General features: G+C 44.8%; 1 protein-coding gene across 2 annotated transcripts in view; it reads left to right on the top strand.

The window, feature by feature from the left end:
- The window catches only part of LOC116355342 (phospholipid phosphatase-related protein type 5), a 32,638-nt gene extending 27,166 nt beyond the window's left edge, over nucleotides 1-5,472 (top strand). Inside the window, exons 4-6 of one of the 2 annotated variants that reach the window (XM_031798729.1) lie at nucleotides 289-465; nucleotides 2,628-2,771; nucleotides 4,965-5,472. In XM_031798729.1, coding sequence (XP_031654589.1) covers nucleotides 289-465; nucleotides 2,628-2,771; nucleotides 4,965-4,997 — 354 coding nt within the window. In that variant the 3' untranslated portion in view covers nucleotides 4,998-5,472. The remainder of the gene's footprint in view (nucleotides 1-288; nucleotides 466-2,627; nucleotides 2,772-4,964) is intronic. The other variant, XM_031798728.1, reaches the window with a different exon arrangement.
- Nucleotides 5,473-19,760: the final 14,288 nt, after the last annotated feature.

Raw genomic sequence — 19,760 nt, forward strand, 5'->3', positions numbered from 1 at the left:
ATATCTAGAACGTATAGCTCTGTGTGTGCATCTGTGGAGGTACTGTATATCTAGAATGTATAGCTCTGTGTGTGCTTCTGTGGAGGTACTGTATATCTAGAACGTATAGCTCTGTGTGTGCTTCTGTGGAGGTACTGTATATCTAGAACGTATAGCTCTGCTTGCATCTTAACCTCCAACTCTGTGTGTGTGTGTCTGCAGAGTAGCTTTTAAATGAACTATTCCTTTCTGTGTGTGTGTCTGCGGAGGAGCTTTTAAATGAACTATTCCTTTCTGTGTGTGTTTCAGATGTACGTGACGCTGGTGTTCCGTACAAAGGGCACCCGGCTGACCAAGCCCACCCTGTGTCTGACCCTCCTGTCCCTGGCTGTGCTGGTGGGGGTGGTGAGGGTCACGGAGTACAGGAACCATTGGGGTGACGTCCTGGCTGGATACCTGACCGGAGGGGCCATCGCTGCCTTCCTGGTGAGGGGACTGGGGAGTAGAGGTGGGGATGAGGGCTAGATGGGGTAGTGGTGGGTGTAGGGGTGGGGATGAGGAGATGGGGGTAGGGGTAGTGGTGGGGATGAGGGCTAGATGGGGTTAGGGGTAGTTGAGGAGATGGGGGTAGGGGTAGTGATGAGGGCTAGATGGGGATGAGGGCTAGATGGGGAGATGGGGGTAGGGGTAATGATGAGGGCTAGATGGGGGTAGGGCTAGTGATGAGGGCTAGATATGGAGATGGGGGTAGGGGTAGTTGTAGGGGTGGGGATGGGGAGATGAGGGCTAGATGGGGAGATGGGGATGAGAGCTAGATGGGGAGATGGGGTAGGGGTAGTGATGAGGGCTAGATGGGGAGATGGGGGTTGGGGTAGTGATGAGGGCTAGATGTGGAGATGGGGGTAGGGGTAGTGATGAGGGCTAGATGGGGAGATGGGGGTAGGGGTAGTGATGAGGGCTAGATGGGGAGATGGGGGTTGGGGTAGTGATGAGGGCTAGATGGGGAGATGGGGGTAGGGGTAGTGATGAGGGCTAGATGCGGAGATGGGGGTAGGGGTAGTGATGAGGGCTAGATGGGGAGATGGGGGTTGGGGTAGTGATGAGGGCTAGATGGGGAGATGGGGGTAGGGGTAGTGATGAGGGCTAGATGCGGAGATGGGGGTAGGGGTAGTGATGAGGGCTAGATGGGGAGATGGGGGTAGGGGTAGTGATGAGGGCTAGATGGGGAGATGGGGGTAGGGGTAGTGATGAGGGCTAGATGGGGAGATGGGGGTAGGGGTAGTGATGAGGGCTAGATGGGGAGATGGGGGTAGGGGTAGTGATGAGGGCTAGATGCGGAGATGGGGGTAGGGGTAGTGATGAGGGCTAGATGGGGAGATGGGGGTTGGGGTAGTGATGAGGGCTAGATGGGGAGATGGGGGTAGGGGTAGTGATGAGGGCTAGATGGGGAGATGGGGGTAGGGGTAGTGATGAGGGCTAGATGGGGAGATGGGGGTAGGGGTAGTGATGAGGGCTAGATGGGGAGATGGGGGTTGGGGTAGTGATGAGGGCTAGATGGGGAGATGGGGGTAGGGGTAGTGATGAGGGCTAGATGGGGAGATGGGGGTAGGGGTAGTGATGAGGGCTAGATGGGGAGATGGGGGTAGGGGTAGTGATAAGGGCTAGATGGGGAGATGTGGTAGGAGCATAGGTGGGGATGAGGGCAGTGGTGGGAGTAGAGGTGGGGATGAGGGCAGTGGTGGGAGTAGAGGTGGGGATGAGGGCAGTGGTGGGAGTAGAGGTGGGGATGAGGGCTAGATGGGGGTAGGGGTAGTGGTGGGGGTAGAGGTGGGGATGAGGGCTAGATGGGGGTAGGGGTAGTGGTGGGAGTAGAGGTGGGGATGAGGGCTAGATGGGGGTAGGGGTAGTGGTGGGAGTAGAGGTGGGGATGAGGGCTAGATGGAGGTAGGGGTAGTGGTGGGAGTAGAGGTGGGGATGAGGGCTAGATGGGGGTAGGGGTAGTGGTGGGAGTAGAGGTGGGGATGAGGGCTAGATGGGGGTAGGGGTAGTGGTGGGAGTAGAGGTGGGGATGAGGGCTAGATGGGGGTAGGGGTAGTGGTGGGAGTAGAGGTGGGGATGAGGGCTAGATGGGGGTAGGGGTAGTGGTGGGAGTAGAGGTGGGGATGAGGGCTAGATGGGGGTAGGGGTAGTGGTGGGAGTAGAGGTGGGGATGAGGGCTAGATGGGGGTAGGGGTGGTGGTGGGAGTAGAGGTGGGGATGAGGGCTAGATGGGGGTAGGGGTAGTGGTGGGAGTAGAGGTGGGGATGAGGGCTAGATGGGGGTAGGGGTAGTGGTGGGAGTAGAGGTGGGGATGAGGGCTAGATGGGGGTAGGGGTAGTGGTGGGAGTAGAGGTGGGGATGAGGGCTAGATGGGGGTAGGGTTGGGGATGGGGACATTACCCATTCAGTTTCAAGTTAGAGCTGCAATGTTTCAATTTACATCACTTTAAATAACTTGTCTTCAGCAGCACATTTTTACAGTCTCTCTCTCTCTCTCTCTCTCTCTCTTTCCTTCTCTCCCTACCCCTTCTCTCTCCATCTATCGCTCTCATTCTCTCTCTGTGTCTCTCTTTCCATCCATCCTTTCAATCTCCACCTCTCTCTACCAGGTGACATGTGTGATCAACAACTTCCAGCAGACGGCGTCAGCCCTGCCCCCGCTGCCCCCCCAGCGCCCTCAGCCCCCCCACGGCATGCTACTGTCCACCCTACCTCGCGTGGAGAGTCCACTTGAAAAGTTAAGTTGCCCTCAGGTAAGGGCTGGGGGGTCACAGGGGATAGTGTTCTCATAAAATGAGCCATCCTCACATCTCTTGTAAATATGAATGTCAATTCAATTAATTAATTTGTTCATATTCATTCTTACAAGAAGGGTATTTTTTATGGATCTCTTTAGTAGAGGTCGACCGATTAATCGGAATGGCCGATTAATTAGGGCAGATATCAAGTTTTCATAACAATTGGAAATCGGTATTTTTGGGCGCCTATTATTTTTTTATACCTTTATTTAACTAGGCAAGTCAGTTAAGAACACATTCTTATTTTCAATGACAGCCTAGGAACGGTGGGTTAACTGCCTTGTTCATGGGCAGAACAACAGATTTTCACCTTGTCAGCTCGGGGGATCCAATCTTGCAACCTTACAGTTAACTAGTCCAACGCTCTAACCACCTGCCTCTCATTGCACTCCACGAGGAGCCTGCCTGTTACGCGAATGCAGTCGAAGCCAAGGTAAGTTGCTAGCTAGCATTAAACTTATCTTATAAAAAACAATCAATCAATCATAATCACTAGTTATAACTACACATGGTTGATGATATTAGTAGTTTATCAAGCCTGTCCTGCATTGCATATAATCGATGCAGCACTGGGGGATGATTTAACAAAAGCGCATTTGGGACGACTGTACCTAACCATAAACACCAATGCCTTTCTTAAAATCAATACACAGAAGTATATATTTTTAAACCTGCATATTTAGCTAAAATAAATCCAGGTTAGCAGGCAATATTAACCAGGTGAAATTGTGTCATTTCTCTGGTGTTCATTGCACGCAGAGTCAGGGTATATGCAACAGTTTGGACAGCCTGGCTCATTGCGAACTAATTTGCCAGAATATTACGTAACTATGACATAACATTGAAGGTTGTGCAATGTAACAAGAATATTTAGACTTAGGGATGCCACCTATTAGATAAAATACCGAACGGTTCCGTATTTCACTGAAATAATAAACGTTTTGTTTTCTAAATTGTAGTTTCCGGATTCGACCATATTAATGACCAAAGGCTCGTATTTCTGTGTGTTATGTTATAATTAAGTCTATGATTTGATAGAACAGTCTGACTGAGCGATGGTAGGCAGCAGCAGGCTCGTAAGCATTCATTCAAACAGCACTTTGTGCGTTTTGCCAGCAGCCCTTCCCAAGCACAGCGCTGTTTATGACTTCGAGCCTATCGGCCTAATGGCTGGTGTAACCGATGTGAAATAGCTAGCTAGTTAGCTGGGTGTGCGCTAATAGCGTTTCAAACGTCACTTGCTCTGAGACTTGGATTAGATGTTCCGCTTGCTCTGCATGGGTAACGCTGCTTCGGGTGTGGCTGTTGTCGATGTGTTCCTGGCTCGAGCCCAGGTAGGGGCGAGGAGAGGGACGGAAGCTATACTGTTACACTGGCAATACTATAGTGCCTATAAGAACATCCAATAGCCAAAGGTATATGAAATACAAATGGTACAGAGAGATATTCCTATAAATACTATATTAACTACAACCTAAAACCTCTTACCTTGGAAGTCTCATGTTAAAAGGAACCACCAACTTTCATATGTTCTCATGTTCTGAGCAAGGAACTCAAACATTAGCTTTTTTACATGGCACATATTGCACTTTTACTTCTCCAACACTTTGTTTTTGCATTATTTAAACCAAATTGAACATGTTTCATTATTTATTTGAGGCTAAATACATTTTTATTGATGTATTATATTAAGTTAAAATAAGTGTTCATTCAGTATTGTTGTAATTGTCATTATTACAAATAAATAAAATGTAAAAAATCATCCGACTAATCCGTATCGGCTTTTTTGGTCCTCCAATAATCGGTATCGGCGCTGAAAAATCATAATCGGTCGACCTCTACTCTTTAGTTTATTGGTTGCTACATGTGTTCTCTCGCCTGGTTAACCCTCATATCCCTTATGATTAACCTGGATAAATCTAATTTAAATAGATTATACTGTTCAGTAATAATATTCTCCCCTTTTCCAGCTTTATGAAACCCGATCTGTCTAAACATTGTCCCCTCCCAACACAGACCTCTACCTCTTTAAATCTTCCAATCCTATTTGTATTATTCCCCTCAGTCACCCTGTACTTCTAATTCTTTAACACATTCCTATCCTTCTTGCCTCCTAACCTTGTTCTCTCCTTCTCTCTCCTACCCCAGGTTCCAAGACTACCGTACACTGAGATCACATGACCATCAGCCATACCTGTGCCCCGCCCCTCCCGATGTGCTCCTCCCCTCGCGGCGCTTCATCTCCAGCGAAGTCTAGACCTGCCCTCCATCTCTGAGCACCACGCCCCCTGCCCCGCCCACCCTGAGGGGCGGCCCCCTCTCCGACGCTCGTTCTCCACCCAGGTCTAGAACATGGAACCTAGAACCGAAATCACCCAGATCCAACCTCAAAACAACCTTACCTGGGAGGGACTACCTGGACTTGTCCAATAAGAAAGGCTTGTTTTCGTTTTCCGCTGCAAAACATTTTGCTACGGTGTGCAGTAATGAATACGACCCTGAAGTAGGTAGAAGTTTACCCTAACCATTAATACATGGTCAAATATCTTGTCATCCTTGTATGGTTAGGGTTGGGGGTAAGGGGAATCTGATCCTAGATCTGTGGTTAGCCTCCATCACCAAGGAGACGACCCAGGCCACGGCCATGGTAACCGGCTAAGTCCTCTGCGGGCTAAACGGATTTGATCGGATATGGCGTCCTTTAACCTCTGTCTGTCTCGACCTTGTTCATCAAATGTTGTTTTTTGCCTCCCACTCTTTTGATTTTTTTCCCAAGATGACCCAGTGGTGTACAAATACAAGCTCACCAAAGCCAAGACTACTAAGAGCTGTGGAAGCAATTACAGTACCTTTCCCTTCGCCACAGTTCTATTGTTTAGTCTCCACTTCTCCCTTTGGGTCTCCTCTTTTTCTTCTTCTTCTACTCTACTTTCATGTACAGACAGAGAAGTCTTCTTCTACTCTACTTTCATGTACAGACAGAGAAGTCTTCTTCTACTCTACTTTAATGTACATACAGAGAACACTAAACAGTGGTTGAACGACACAGAAAGAGGGGCACGGTGCATAAAAATAAACAAAACACAGTGGAAAGATGAGCTCAATATACAGTACCGGTCAAAAGTTTGGACACACCTACTCATTCAAAGGATTTTCTTTATTTTTACTAGTTTCTACATTGTAGAATAATAATGAAGACATCACAACTATAAAATAAAACATATGGAATCATGTAACCAAAAAAGTATTAAACAAATCAAAAAATATTTTATATTTGAGATTCTTCAAAGTAGCCACCATTTACCTTGATGACAGCTTTGCACACTCTTGGCATTCTCTCAACCAGCTTCGCCTGGAATGTTTTTCCAACAGTTGAATTGCTGCAAAGAAACCCCTACTAAAGGACTTAGTAGGGGTTTCTTTGCAGCAATTCAACCATGATGGCCTGATTCATGCAGTCTCCTCCTGAACAGTTGATGTTGAGATGTGTCTGTTACTTGAACTCTGTGAAGCATTTATTTGGGCTGCAATTTCTGAAGCTGGTAACTCTAATGAACTTATCCTCTGCAGCAGAGGTAACTCTGGGTCTTCCTTTCCTGTGGCGGTCCTCATGAGAGCCAGTTTCATCACAGCGCTTGATGGTTTTTGCGACTGGACTTGAAGAAACTTTCAAAGTTCTCAAAATGATCCGTATTGACTGACCTTCATGTCTTAAAGTAATGATGGACTGTCGTTTCTCTTTTCTTATTTGATCTGTTCTTGCTATAATATGGACTTGGTCTTTTACCAAAAAGGGCTATCTTCTCTATACCACCCCTAACTTGTCACAACACAACTGATTCGCCTCAAATGCATTAAGAAGGAAAGAAATTCCACAAATGAACTTTTAACAAGGCACACCTGTTAATTGAAATGCATTCCAGGTGACTACCTCATGAAGCTGGTTGAGAGAATGTCAAAAGTGTGCAAAGCTGTCATCAAGGCAAAGGGTGGCTACTTTGAAGAATCTCAAATATAAAACATATTTTAATTTGTTTAAAACTTTTCTGGTTACTACATGATTCCATATGTGTTATTCCATAGTTTTGATGTCTTCACTATTATTCTACAATGTAGAAAATAGTCCAAATAAAGAAAAACCCTTGAATGAGTAGGTGTCCAAACCTTTGACTGGTACTGTAAGTCCTCAGTGACTGAACGATGGAATCAAAGGAGCTGTTTGTAAAACTCAGGAAAAATAACCAGGACAAAGGAATAAGAACAGTTAAGACGATTTTTTAAATATTTGTATGTGATGAAAGAGGATGCACTTTTGCAAATGATGGTGATGGCGCAGTTTAACTACCAGAGGCTTATATGCTTATATATGATTAAGTATATGTTGTGTATTTTGTGTTTTGGGGGATATTTAGTTTAGTTAAATACTAGTCTCTCCTCTGCTGTAGCTTCACACTATAGTAATGTGATGTTGTTTTCCCTCATCTGACAAGGAGTAACATTCAACTGGATATACTGTAACAACATTTGATTACATTACTGTTATTATACAGGTGGATACAAATGTTACGAAACATACATTAATAGCTCAAACAACCCTCAAGACGTCACGATGCAACAGCCCAGTTACTAACACCCAATAACTTTCCTACATTCTGGAATATACATTTGATATATTTCTTTAAGTATACCTTCATTATCACTACTGAAGTGGACTGGCTACCTGTCATTCATTATCACTGCTGAAGTGGACTGGCTACCTGGTGTTCATTATCACTATTGAAGTGGACTGGCTACCTGTCATTCATTATCACTACTGAAGTGGACTAGCTACCTGTCATTCATTATCACTACTGAAGTGGACTGGCTACCTGTCATTCATTATCACTACTGAAGTGGACTGGCTACCTGTCATTCATTATCACTACTGAAGTGGACTAGCTACCTGTCATTCATTATCACTACTGAAGTGGACTTTTGTGGTTTGTTTACCTGTTGATGTATTTCTATCGTTTTTATATTTATGAAGCGAAATGTTGCTGTGAGGTCAGTGTGGTTCTCTCTTTCACTTAACATGGCAGTTTTGCTGCTATCCGTTTACACAGACCATGCCCTCTTCCTCCTGCTCCTCTTCCTCTTCCTCTTCCTCCCCATTGTCATCACTTTCCCCTTTCATACTTCTCCTTCTCCTTAAATAGCTTGAAATGCAACTATCGATCTGTTGTAACAAAAGTCAAATGGAACCACGTTCAGCTGGGAGTCCAGGCTTCTCTTCAACCCCGTCTTTGTCATGTTAACATCTGTACTGTGCCTCCTCTCATCCCTATTCACCACTCTATCTAGATCCCTCGTTCATTCTCTCTTTCAACTTTACCCCATTCTGTCTCCAGTCAAGTTAGAACACTGGAACAAGAGTGTATTGTGTCTTAAAGGTATTAGCTGGATTGTAGCATAAAGAGAGAGAGAGATGAAGTGACATTCTATAACAGAATGTCAGTTAACACACAGGCTGTACAGTCAGTGATCAACAATTAACTCAACTTGGGTGACTGACTGAAGTGTGTGTGTGTGTGTGTGTGTGTGTGTGTGTGTGTGTGTGTGTGTGTGTGTGTGTGTGTGTGTGTGTGTGTGTGTGTGTGTGTGTGTGTGTGTGTGTGTGTGTGTGTGTGTGTGTGTGTGTGTGTGTGTGTGTGTGAGTGAGAGAGAGAGAGAGAGAAAAACATAACATCCTAACTGTTAATGTGGTGATCCAAACTTTTTTTTTTGTGTGTTCCCTGGCTGTCATATACTCCTACCATAACTATGCAGTCATCATAACTTAGTGGTTCTTCAGGCACTCTGGGGACTCGTTGAGAACCCCTTACAAAGCCGTCTCCATGAAGACGGTGCTCATCATAATGTTGTATTCATATTAGGATGTCTCCTCTATTTTCTATAGATTTGTCAGAAAATAAATGCCTTTTGTTATACCAAGGTTGACAAGCTCTCGTTATTTTCACCGCGCTGTTGGAAGCTCTGGTTGGAAGAAAACATATTCTTCTCACTAATTACATGTTTATATGATTAAGCCCTGAAGGTATCGTTTCTTTAAGGAGTCCACTCAAACTCGTGGAGATTCCTAGTAGAATTCAGAAAAAAGAAATGTAAGGACACTGAGAAAAGCAATCCAGTACGGTGCAATGTTTCACCTAGTGTTCTATGAACATATTTCTCCCTGAATGAGAGGTGTATCTGCAGTTCAAACAACAACAGGTGAACTCCCCGCCAATATTTTGGTAAATAGCGGAGGGATGTGACTGGAGAAATTAACTCACTCTCAAATTCCAATTCAAACTGATAGTTTTAAGCATGTTTTGAGGCTATTTGTTAACATCTTCTTATTTATTTATTTTTACAAATAAAGGAGACTAAAACAAGCTCATATTTTTGCTTCTGCTGGGGTTTGAAATGTAACTAAGCTTGTGAGGCATTTATAAGTTATATTCCTCACCCTCGTCTCTTCTTATTTTAAAAGTCCAAAAATGGATGTAGCGATCGCAGTTTGCCCCTTTAAAGAAATAAAGGCACAGTTTCTCTTCAAATAAAACATGTGAGCGAATGTTGCTGTTTATTTTGGACAAATTGGTTCCAAACAAATCATTCGAACTCATGGAACGGTCAATCTCAAACTGTGAGAGTGTTCTGTTGCCACATGGTGGCGACATTTACCTCACTTGTAATTTATTGAGAGGAAAATGCACGCATCACATTTTGATTAAAAAAAGCTGATTTGGGTTATTAAGCATTCCTTTTGATGAATTTAGACTCAATTTGGAAATGTGATATTTGACAAAATGCTGAGAATGGGTGTTAGGAACAGCTGGCTGATATTATGTACAGCATTTTTCAAATAAATGAATTGATAAGCTACAATAATTATTTAAAATATGCAGACAGATGCAAGCAGGCATATCTACACACATCTTCTCTCTCTATCACACACACACACACACTGAGAACTCCCAGCACTCTCTCGTAGCCCCATCATATTCTCCGGAAATTGCCTCTCAAGCACAGTCGGCGCCCCATTAGAAAAGAGGAGTGTCATGCTGTAACCTTTTTAAAAAGACATTAGTGATGCACCTGCTTCTCTCTCTCCTACACACACTCACCTACACACACTGTCTCCCTCTCTCTCCTACACACACTGTCTCCCTCTCTCTCCTACACACACTCACGTACACACACTGTCTCCCTCTCTCTCCTACACACACTGTCTCCCTCTCTCTCCTACACACACTCACGTACACACACTGTCTCCCTCTCTCTCTCCTACACACACTCACGTACACACACTGTTTCCCTCTCTCTCTCCTACACACACTCACGTACACACACTGTCTCCCTCTCTCTCTCCTACACACACTCACGTACACACACTGTCTCCCTCTCTCTCTCCTACACACACTCACGTACACACACTGTCTCCCTCTCTCTCCTACACACACTGTCTCCCTCTCTCTCCTACACACACTCACGTACACACACTGTCTCCCTCTCTCTCTCCTACACACACTCACGTACACACACTGTCTCCCTCTCTCTCTCCTACACACACTCACGTACACACACTGTCTCCCTCTCCTCCTGTCCCTCTCTCACTCACTCACTCACTCACACACACTCCTATCTCCCTCTTTCTCTCCCCCCCCCTCTATCCCTCTCTCTCTCTCTACTCCTATCTACAGTGAGGGAAAAAAGTATTTGATCCCCTGCTGATTTTGTACATTTACCCACTGACAAAGAAATGATCAGTCTATAATTTTAATTTGAACAGTGAGAGACAGAATAACAACAACAAAAATCCAGAGAAACGCATGTTAAAAATATTATAAATTGATTTGTATTTTAATGAGGGAAACAAGTATTTGACCGCTCTGCAAAACATGACTTAGTACTTGGTGGCAAAACCCTTGTTGGCAATCACAGAGGTCAGACGTTTCTTGTAGTTGGACACCAGGTTTGCACACATCTCAGGAGGGATTTTGTCCCACTCCTCTTTGCAGATCTTCTCCAAGTCATTATGTTTTCGAGGCTGACGTTTGGCAACTCGAACCTTCAGCTCCCTCCACAGATTCTCTATGGGATTAAGGTCTGCAGACTGGCTAGGACACTCCAGGACCTTAATGCGCTTCTTCTTGAGCCACTCCTTTGTTGCCTTGGCTGTGTGTTTTGGATCATTGTCATGCTGGAATACCCATCCACGACCCATTTTCAATGCCCTGGCTGAGGGAAGGAGGTTCTCACCCAAGATTTGACGGTACATGGCCCCGTCCATTGTCCCTTTGATGCGGTGAAGTTATCCTGTCCCCTTAGCAGAAAAACACCACCAAAGCATAATGTTTCCATCTCCGTGTTTAACGGTGGGGATGGTGTTCTTGGGGTCATAGGCAATATTCCTCCTCCTCCAAACACGGCGAGTTGAGTTGATCAAATCAAATCAAATTTATTTATATAGCCCTTCGTACATCAGCTGATATCTCAAAGTGCTGTACAGAAACCCAGCCTAAAACCCCAAACAGCAAGCAATGCAGGTGTAGAAGCACGGTGGCTAGGAAAAACTCCCTAGAAAGGCCAAAATCTAGGAAGAAACCTAGAGAGGAACCAGGCTATGTGGGGTGGCCAGTCCTCTTCTGGCTGTGCCGGGTGGAGATTATAACAGAACATGGCCAAGATGTTCAAATGTTCATAAATGACCAGCATGGTCGTATAATAATAAGGCAGAACAGTTGAAACTGGAGCAGCAGCACGGTCAGGTGGACTGGGGACAGCAAGGAGTCATCATGTCAGGTAGTCCTGGGGCATGGTCCTAGGGCTCAGGTCAGTTGAAACTGGAGCAGCAGCACGGCCAGGTGGACTGGGGACAGCAAGGAGTCATCATGTCAGGTAGTCCTGGGGCATGGTCCTAGGGCTCAGGTTCTCCGAGAGAGAGAGAGAGAGAGAGAGAAAGAGAGAATTATGCCAAAGTTGATGCCAAAGAGCTCCATTTTGGTCTCATCTGACCACAACACTTTCACCCAGTTGTCCTCTGAATCATTCAGATTTTCATTGGCAAACTTCAGACGGGCATGTATATGTGCTTTCTTGAGCAGGGGGACCTTGCGGGCGCTGCAGGATTTCAGTCCTTCGCGGCGAAGTGTTACCAAATGTTTTCTTGGTGACTATGGTCCCAGCTGCCTTGAGATCATTGACAAGATCCTCCCGTGTAGGTCTGGGCTGATTCCTCACTGTTCTCATGATCATTTCAACTCCCCGAGGTGAGATCTTGCATGGAGCCCCAGGCAGAGGGAAATTGACAGTTCTTTTGTGTTTCTTCCATTTGCCAATAATCGCACCAACTGTTGTCACCTTCTCACCAAGCTGCTTGGCGATGGTCTTGTAGCCCATTCCAGCCTTGTGTAGGTCTACAATCTTGTCCCTGACATCCTTGGAGAGCTCTTTGGTCTTGGCCATGGTTGAGAGTTTGGAATCTGATTGATTACTTCTGTGGACTGTTGTCTTTTATGCAGGTAACAAACTGAGATTAGGAGCACTCCCTTTAAGAGTGTGCTCCTAATCTCAGCTCGTTACCTGTATAAAAGATACCTGGGAGCCAGAAATCTTTCTGATTGAGAGGGGGTCAAATACTTATTTCCCTCATTTATAACATTTTTGACATGCGTTTTTCTGGATTTTTTGTTGTTATTCTGTCTCTCACTGTTCAAATAAACCTACCATTAAAATTATAGACTGATCATTTCTTTGTCAGTGGGCAAACATACAAAATCAGCAGGGGATCAACTACTTTTATCCCTCACTGTATGTCTCTCTCCCACCCTCCTCCCTCTCGTCTCTCCCACCCTCCTCCCTCTCGTCTCTCCCATCCTCCTCCCCCTCGTCTCTCCCACCCTCCTCCCCCTCGTCTCTCCCACCCTCCTCCCTCTCGTCTCTCCCACCCTCCTCCCCCTCATCTCTCCCACCTTCCTCCCCCTCGTCTCTCCCACCCTTCTCCCTCTCGTCACTCCCACCCTCCTCACCCTCGTCTCTCCCACCCTCCTCACCCTCGTCTCTCCCACCCTCCTCCCTCTCGTCTCTCCCACCCTCCTCCCCCTCGTCTCTCCCACCCTCCTCCCCCTCGTCTCTCCCACCCTCCTCCCTCTCGTCTCTCCCACCCTCCTCCCCCTCTTCATGGAGTTCTCTCCATCTAATTTACACTTGACACCAAATGGGCCAAAGCTGGTTGAATCAACATTGTTTCCATACCAGTTCAACCAAAACAATATATTTGATAACGTTGAATCAACACTGTTTCCATACCAGTTCAACCAAAACAATCTATGTGATAACGTTGAATCAACATTGTTTCCATACCAGTTCAACCAAAACAATCTATGTGATAACGTTGAATCAACACTGTTTCCAGACCAGTTCAACCAAAACAATCTATGTGATAACGTTGAATCAACACTGTTTCCAGACCAGTTCAACCAAAACAATCTATGTGATAACGTTGAATCAACACTGTTTCCATACCAGTTCAACCAAAACAATCTATGTGATAACGTTGAATCAACACTGTTTCCAGACCAGTTCAACCAAAACAATCTATGTGATAACGTTGAATCAACACTGTTTCCAGACCAGTTCAACCAAAACAATCTATGTGATAACGTTGAATCAACACTGTTTCCATACCAGTTCAACCAAAACAATCTATGTGATAACGTTGAATCAACACTGTTTCCATACCAGTTCAACCAAAACAATCTATGTGATAACGTTGAATCAACACTGTTTCCAGACCAGTTCAACCAAAACAATTTTGAAAAAGTCATCAACGTAAAGGCATTTCCTATTTATTTACGCAAAATTCAACCTAAATCCAATGACATGGTGAAATGTTTTGATTTCATGTTGAATTCACGTTAGTTGACAACTCAACCAAATGTAAATCAAAACTAGACGTTGAACATAGTGCACTACTATATACTGTATATAGCCCATTGTGGTCAAATGTAGTGCACTGTGTAGGGAATAGGGTGCCATTTTGGAGGCAGTCATAGTTATCGGGTTGGCAAAGAAAAGCAGACGTGTCTACTCATCTAGCCGTTTTATAAATGAGAGAGTGTGTGTGTGTATGAGTGTGTTCCGACTCCTGGTGCTATGGTGATGTCTCCTCCCTGACTCGCACTCTGTATGCCTGGCACAATGCCTATGACCCTGGAGTCACAGTCTGTCTGGAGTCTGGGCCCCACACACACTTGACACTGTATACTATCTGGACCACCATGCAACCAGGACTATTAGTATTCCTGTGTGTGTGTGTGTGTGTGTGTGTGTGCGTGTTGATCAAGTCCAAATGCAAACCACCGAACCCCAGAATACAAAGAGAGTCTACTATCTGTCGTAGTAAATTACAAATATTGGTCTTTGCCTTGCTGCAGTCGCCTGATTACCAAATAGTCTGCCTTGGACGATTATGGAGCCATTAACCGTGTGTGAGAGAGAGAGAGGCAGGCAGAGAGAGCACAAGTTGGACATGCTCTGGGCCAAGGTAAGTGGCACAGCTACCATTCCCCTTAGCAACCTAGTACAATGGTCATTATATGAAGTTGTACAGTAACTTCAAACCGACTGTCATTTAGCCTCTAGGCACGTCGTTGTTGGACATCATTTGACTTTCCTCACTCTTGTTCAGTGGAAATAAGCTTGAAGAAGAAGTCCACTGAGCCTTTTGGTTTCATGCATTTTCTACAGGAGCGTGTGAGCTAGGAGTGATGGAGGGCGTGCTCTTTCTTTTGGATGGGCGTCGGAGAAGTAAGAGGTTGCAGTTCAGAATCAGCCGGAAGATGACATGAGCGTTGGTTCATCCCATTGGTTCAAGTGCTATTCGGGATCCTTGGAACGTTCCTACCGCCTAAACCATGCTAACCGCGAAAGATAAATGAATTGGGGGGCGTTTCTCGCTTATATATTTTTTAATGAAAACATGGTTACTCTATGTGGTACGGACTCGAGATATCCGATCTGGGACAACGATGGAAGTGCGATGGACGGGTGAGCTTATCACTTATTATTATGAGCTATTAAGCCTGTCATCTCGTGCCGGGTGTTGCGACATTTAGTCTACAATTCACCAGTGGCTTAGTATCGAGTTGTATTTATATTTTTTTTGGTACGCTATTCTAAACGAAATCTATACTGAACAAAAATATAAACGCAACATGCAACAATTTCAACGATTTTACTGAGAAACAGTTCATATAAGGAAATCAGTCAATTTAAATACATTCATTAGGCCCTAATTCATGGATTTCACATGACTGGGCAGAGGTGCTGTAGAACCAGGCCCAGTCAATCAGAATGAGTTTTTCCCCACAAAGGGGCATGATTACAGACAGAAATACTCCTCAATTTCATCAGCTGTCAGGGTGCCTGGTCTCAGATGATCATGCAGGTCAAGAAGACAGGTGTGGAGGTCCTGGGCTGGCGTGGTTACACGTGGTCTACGTTTGCGAGGCTGGTCGAGTGTACTGCCAATTTATCTAAAACGATGTTGGAGGCGACTTATGGTAGAGAAATTAACATTAATTACCTGGCAACAGCTCTGGTGGACATTCCTACAGTCAGCATGTCAATTGCATGCTCCCTCAAAATGTAGACATCTGTGGCATTGTGTTGTGTGACAAAACTGCACATTTAAGAGTGGCTGAGTATTGTCCCCAGCACAAGGTGCACCTGTGTAATGATCATGACCTGTGTAATGATATGCCACACCTGTCAGGTGGGTGGATTATCTTTTATTTCAGCTCATGAAACATGGGACCAACACTTTACATGTTACGTTTCTATTTTTGTTCAGTATAGATGAATAACACTTTGTTTATTGATGGGAAGGAAGCAGGAATTTGTTGATGAATAGACAGGTCCCAAAGACAGGTCCCATTAAAAATAAACATGCACTGTCAAAACTGTCAACAATATCACAGAATATTATTCTACAGTGTTTTATTGGTTAGGTATTTTGTTGTTCTAGGAATGATGTTTCATTTCTTTATTTTAGGAAGAATTAAAAGGGAAATCAGCAGTTGCTACATCAATTTATTTTACTTAGAAAGTAATATGTACCAATTGATTCTTGAAGAATATAACCTAACTTATAAATAAATGCCTCATGAGCTTAGTTCAACTGTCAGAGCTCAAAACATGATTACAACTATCATTTTGATATCTTGCATGCTATGTCAGTGAATTTGAGAGTGGTTGCATTTCTCCAGACCCTCAGCTTTTTACAGAAACGGACGAGGAAAGAGCTTTGTTACTGTTTCTACTGCTGATGGCTGCTTTAAGGTCTGTTACTTGAGGGGGAAATGGACAGTGTGCAGTATAAGGCTGAAAGAATCAGTTCACTGCTATTCTGAGTAGCTTACTATGTTCCACTTAGAGGCACTGGTCTACCGGATGTACAGTATCGACAAACAAAGAAACCCTAATACACAATCCTCTCACATAGACGGCAAAACAGGTGCTGCTATTAACAATGGTCAGAAGGTGTCTTTATGGAATAGTCATTACTGTGTATTTAGCCTTCAGTATACTTAGGTGTTCCCTCTTCTACAAAATACCTCTTTCTTTGTCACTAAGTGACACCAAAAACTATGAGGAACAAAATACAATACATTTGCTACAGATTGATCACGTTGTCAATGGATCCCTAAAGTTCTAGAATAGTGACTCTTGACTCCAGCATCAGTGGCTATAGGGCCTGGAGGAGAGCTGATGCTGTAGACAAACAGCAGCAACATATTGACAGCAGCTCTTTTGTTCCAACAGTAATGTAGAGGAGGAATGTCCTCCTGTAATGATGAGCTTGCTGTTCTCATAGCCTACCAGTAAACACACTCTTTGCTAGTGTCTACCACATGAGAGAGAGAGAGTGGAAGAGAGGGAGAGAGAGAAAGAGTGCGAGCGAGAGGTAGAAAGCTATAAGCCAGGTAATGAGGGATATAGTGTCAGAATACTTGACGTGTCGGACTTGTTTTGGCACTTCCTGTCAATGACGATGAGAGGGGAAGTAGACAGACAGGAATAAGGTTGGTGCGAGTTTTGACAGAGTGGGAATCTCATTTCCTCTATTCAAGGTGCAGGTTACACCATGTGCTTGATGGGCTGGTAGAGAGAATATCAGTCAATCAAGATATAAACCTTAAATTCAACAGTAGTGGTAGAAAGAGTGTGTGTGAGAGAGAGGAGTAAACTCGATGTCTGTAAACCAGCCCCGAGTTCTCCACAGGGAGCTGTCCATGGTGCTGATACATTCAATCTCTCCCTCCCCTCTTCTACTCCCAGCTGTTGATTGACATCCACTGTCTCTAATTAGAAAGTGAGAGTGTGGTTGAGTCATGCTGACTGCCTTATTCGCAATGAGACCGGCAGAGAGAGGAGGTAGAGAGCAGGAGGGAGGGAGGCAGGAAGAGAAAAATAAAAGGGGGAGAGAGGATGAGAGAGAGAGGGTGGGAGAGGACGAGAGAGAGAGGGTGGGAGAGGACGAGAGAGAGAGAATGAGACAGGCAGGCAGGGAGAGAGCTACAGTAGGTTAAAAGCTTGTTTGATACCAGTTCACTTCAGGCACCGATTTCTGTCTTTCTTTGTGTACAGTGCATGTTATTGTTTGTTTTCTAATCCAACACTTTTCTTTCCCAGGCCACCATTTTCACAGATGTCTTCGGCCCCCTCCCTCCCTCCCTCCCTCTCATCTGTCATTCTACGAGTCAAGAATGAAGAAGAGGAGAGAATGATAGAGGGGAGAAGACAGGATGGAGGGAGGAGTTTATACCCGGTGCTCCCGTCTCGACCACGGGTATTCTTGGGTTGATAATACAGATGTCGATGTTATTGCTTGAGAATACGCGTAGCCGAGTGGAAGCTATTGCATCGACAATTGACCTATAATCATTCCAACAAAAATACTCTTATTTTTTATGGACGAGATATATTCCCTTTCTATTTTTTTTCTCTATTTATTGAAAAGATAGTGTTGGAAAGACAGGAAAGATAGGGGAAGGGTCAAAGGGCAGTGGGCCGGATTCAAACCCACGCCGTCTCTGGCATGCATGCCATGTCAGCGGCTGCTGGACGACACAGGCCACTCACTTCCTATATACATTTTTCACCTATGTAGTATAGCGCCCAATCAACTCCTTGACAAGTGTGTAGGGATAGAGAGGAACTTGTATTTTCACCTGTGCTGGTCCATTACAACACTACCACCACCCTGTGACTCCCCCCCCCCCCCCCCCCCCCTCTCCCATCACTATTTACATAACCACATGCTACAACTGTGAATGGGACTTTGACGTCTGCAGCGACAGCTAGAGACGGTAACACATGAAGACATGTTAAGGCTTTGCATCACGGAGGCTGACATACCATATCAGCACCAGATACTGTAGACTGATCTAGGACCAGCTTTCCCTCCCAAGGCTAAAACTAACCTTAGATCAGTGTCTAGGGACAACTTTAAGGACTACATTGTGGTGGCTGACGTTTCAGCTCCAGATAGAAGTTGCCCTTAGGCATAGATCTAGGATCAATTCACCCTCCCCAAATCCTAACCTAAACCACTTCTGGTGGAGATGCCCAAATTGACCTGTGTCTAGAGGCAGCTTCACTCTACTCCAACATCCATCTCACCAAGGGATCTGGGGAATATTTTGATAGCCTGGCCCCGGTTAAACTAAACTGAATTCTGCACTCACAATGAAACACTGTGTTCAGTCTGGTCTACCCAGGCTAATACATTGTCAAGGCTTGGGTGTATTCATTAGTGCACACTGTAGCAAAATGTTTTGAAACTAAACTTTTGTAACAAAAACAAGAGTTTCTTATTGGACAAGTTCAGGTATGTCCCTCAATGTTTCAGAGTGTTGGCTTTCGTTTGGTTCATAATAAATACACCCCCTAACTGATGAATGGTTGCAGATTGGCATTCTCTAGAGGTGTTGGGGAAAAATGTGTTGAAATACATTTTAGTACATTATTATTGTTGATAATGTTTTTCCAATAAATCAACGTTAGGTTTCCTTGTATATTTAGTCATTTCATGGCATTGTTTTGTAATAATAATTTAACTTGCAGAGCTTTTCATTAAAGAAAATCTCAAAGCGCATAAAAAAGCTCAACTAAATTAACATTCAGATGGTAGAGATGGACATCGAATGTCTCCATTTGGCTTCTGATGAAAGACTGGGAGGCCGTTTGGATTGGAAAGGCAGTGTAGCTTCAGCAGACGGGGCATCGATGGTACAGCCAGAGAGAAACAAACCGGCCCGGAGCGCTTCATCAGTGCACCACATCTGCGCCTCTGATGGCCAGTTCCTCTATAGGACCCGCTCCTCCATTGCCAAACTTGTAGCACCCACCTGGGTGACACCACGGCAGCTGAAAAGCGCACGAAAAACCACTACATTTTGGCAGTGGTTAGGAACATTCCCAGAGCCTCTTCTGCATTCTCTAGACACAGCATGCAGTACTTGTTGTCATTCTTCCTAACAGATGAAACAAAGCCGTGGCCACATTATTTAGATCCAGACAGACAGCTATAAGCCAAAAAGGTAGACTTTTTATCCCAATTCTGCAACTCGAGTTAATACCACGAGATGAAAGTTATCAAACGCCGCAAAAAATATTTTAGCACAAAGCTACTGTACCTAACGCCACTGTACCTAACGCCACTGTACCTAACGCCACTCTACCTAACGCCACTCTACCTAACGCCACTCTACCTAACGCCACTGTACCTAACGCCACTCTACCTAACGCCACTCTACCTAACGCCACTCTACCTAACGCCACTCTACCTAACGCCACTGTACCTAACGCCACTGTACCTAACGCCACTGTACCTAACGCCACTGTACCTAACGCCAC

This window comes from Oncorhynchus kisutch, linkage group LG20 (assembly GCF_002021735.2).
Source record: "Oncorhynchus kisutch isolate 150728-3 linkage group LG20, Okis_V2, whole genome shotgun sequence".
In the NCBI taxonomy this organism is placed as follows: domain Eukaryota; kingdom Metazoa; phylum Chordata; class Actinopteri; order Salmoniformes; family Salmonidae; genus Oncorhynchus; species Oncorhynchus kisutch.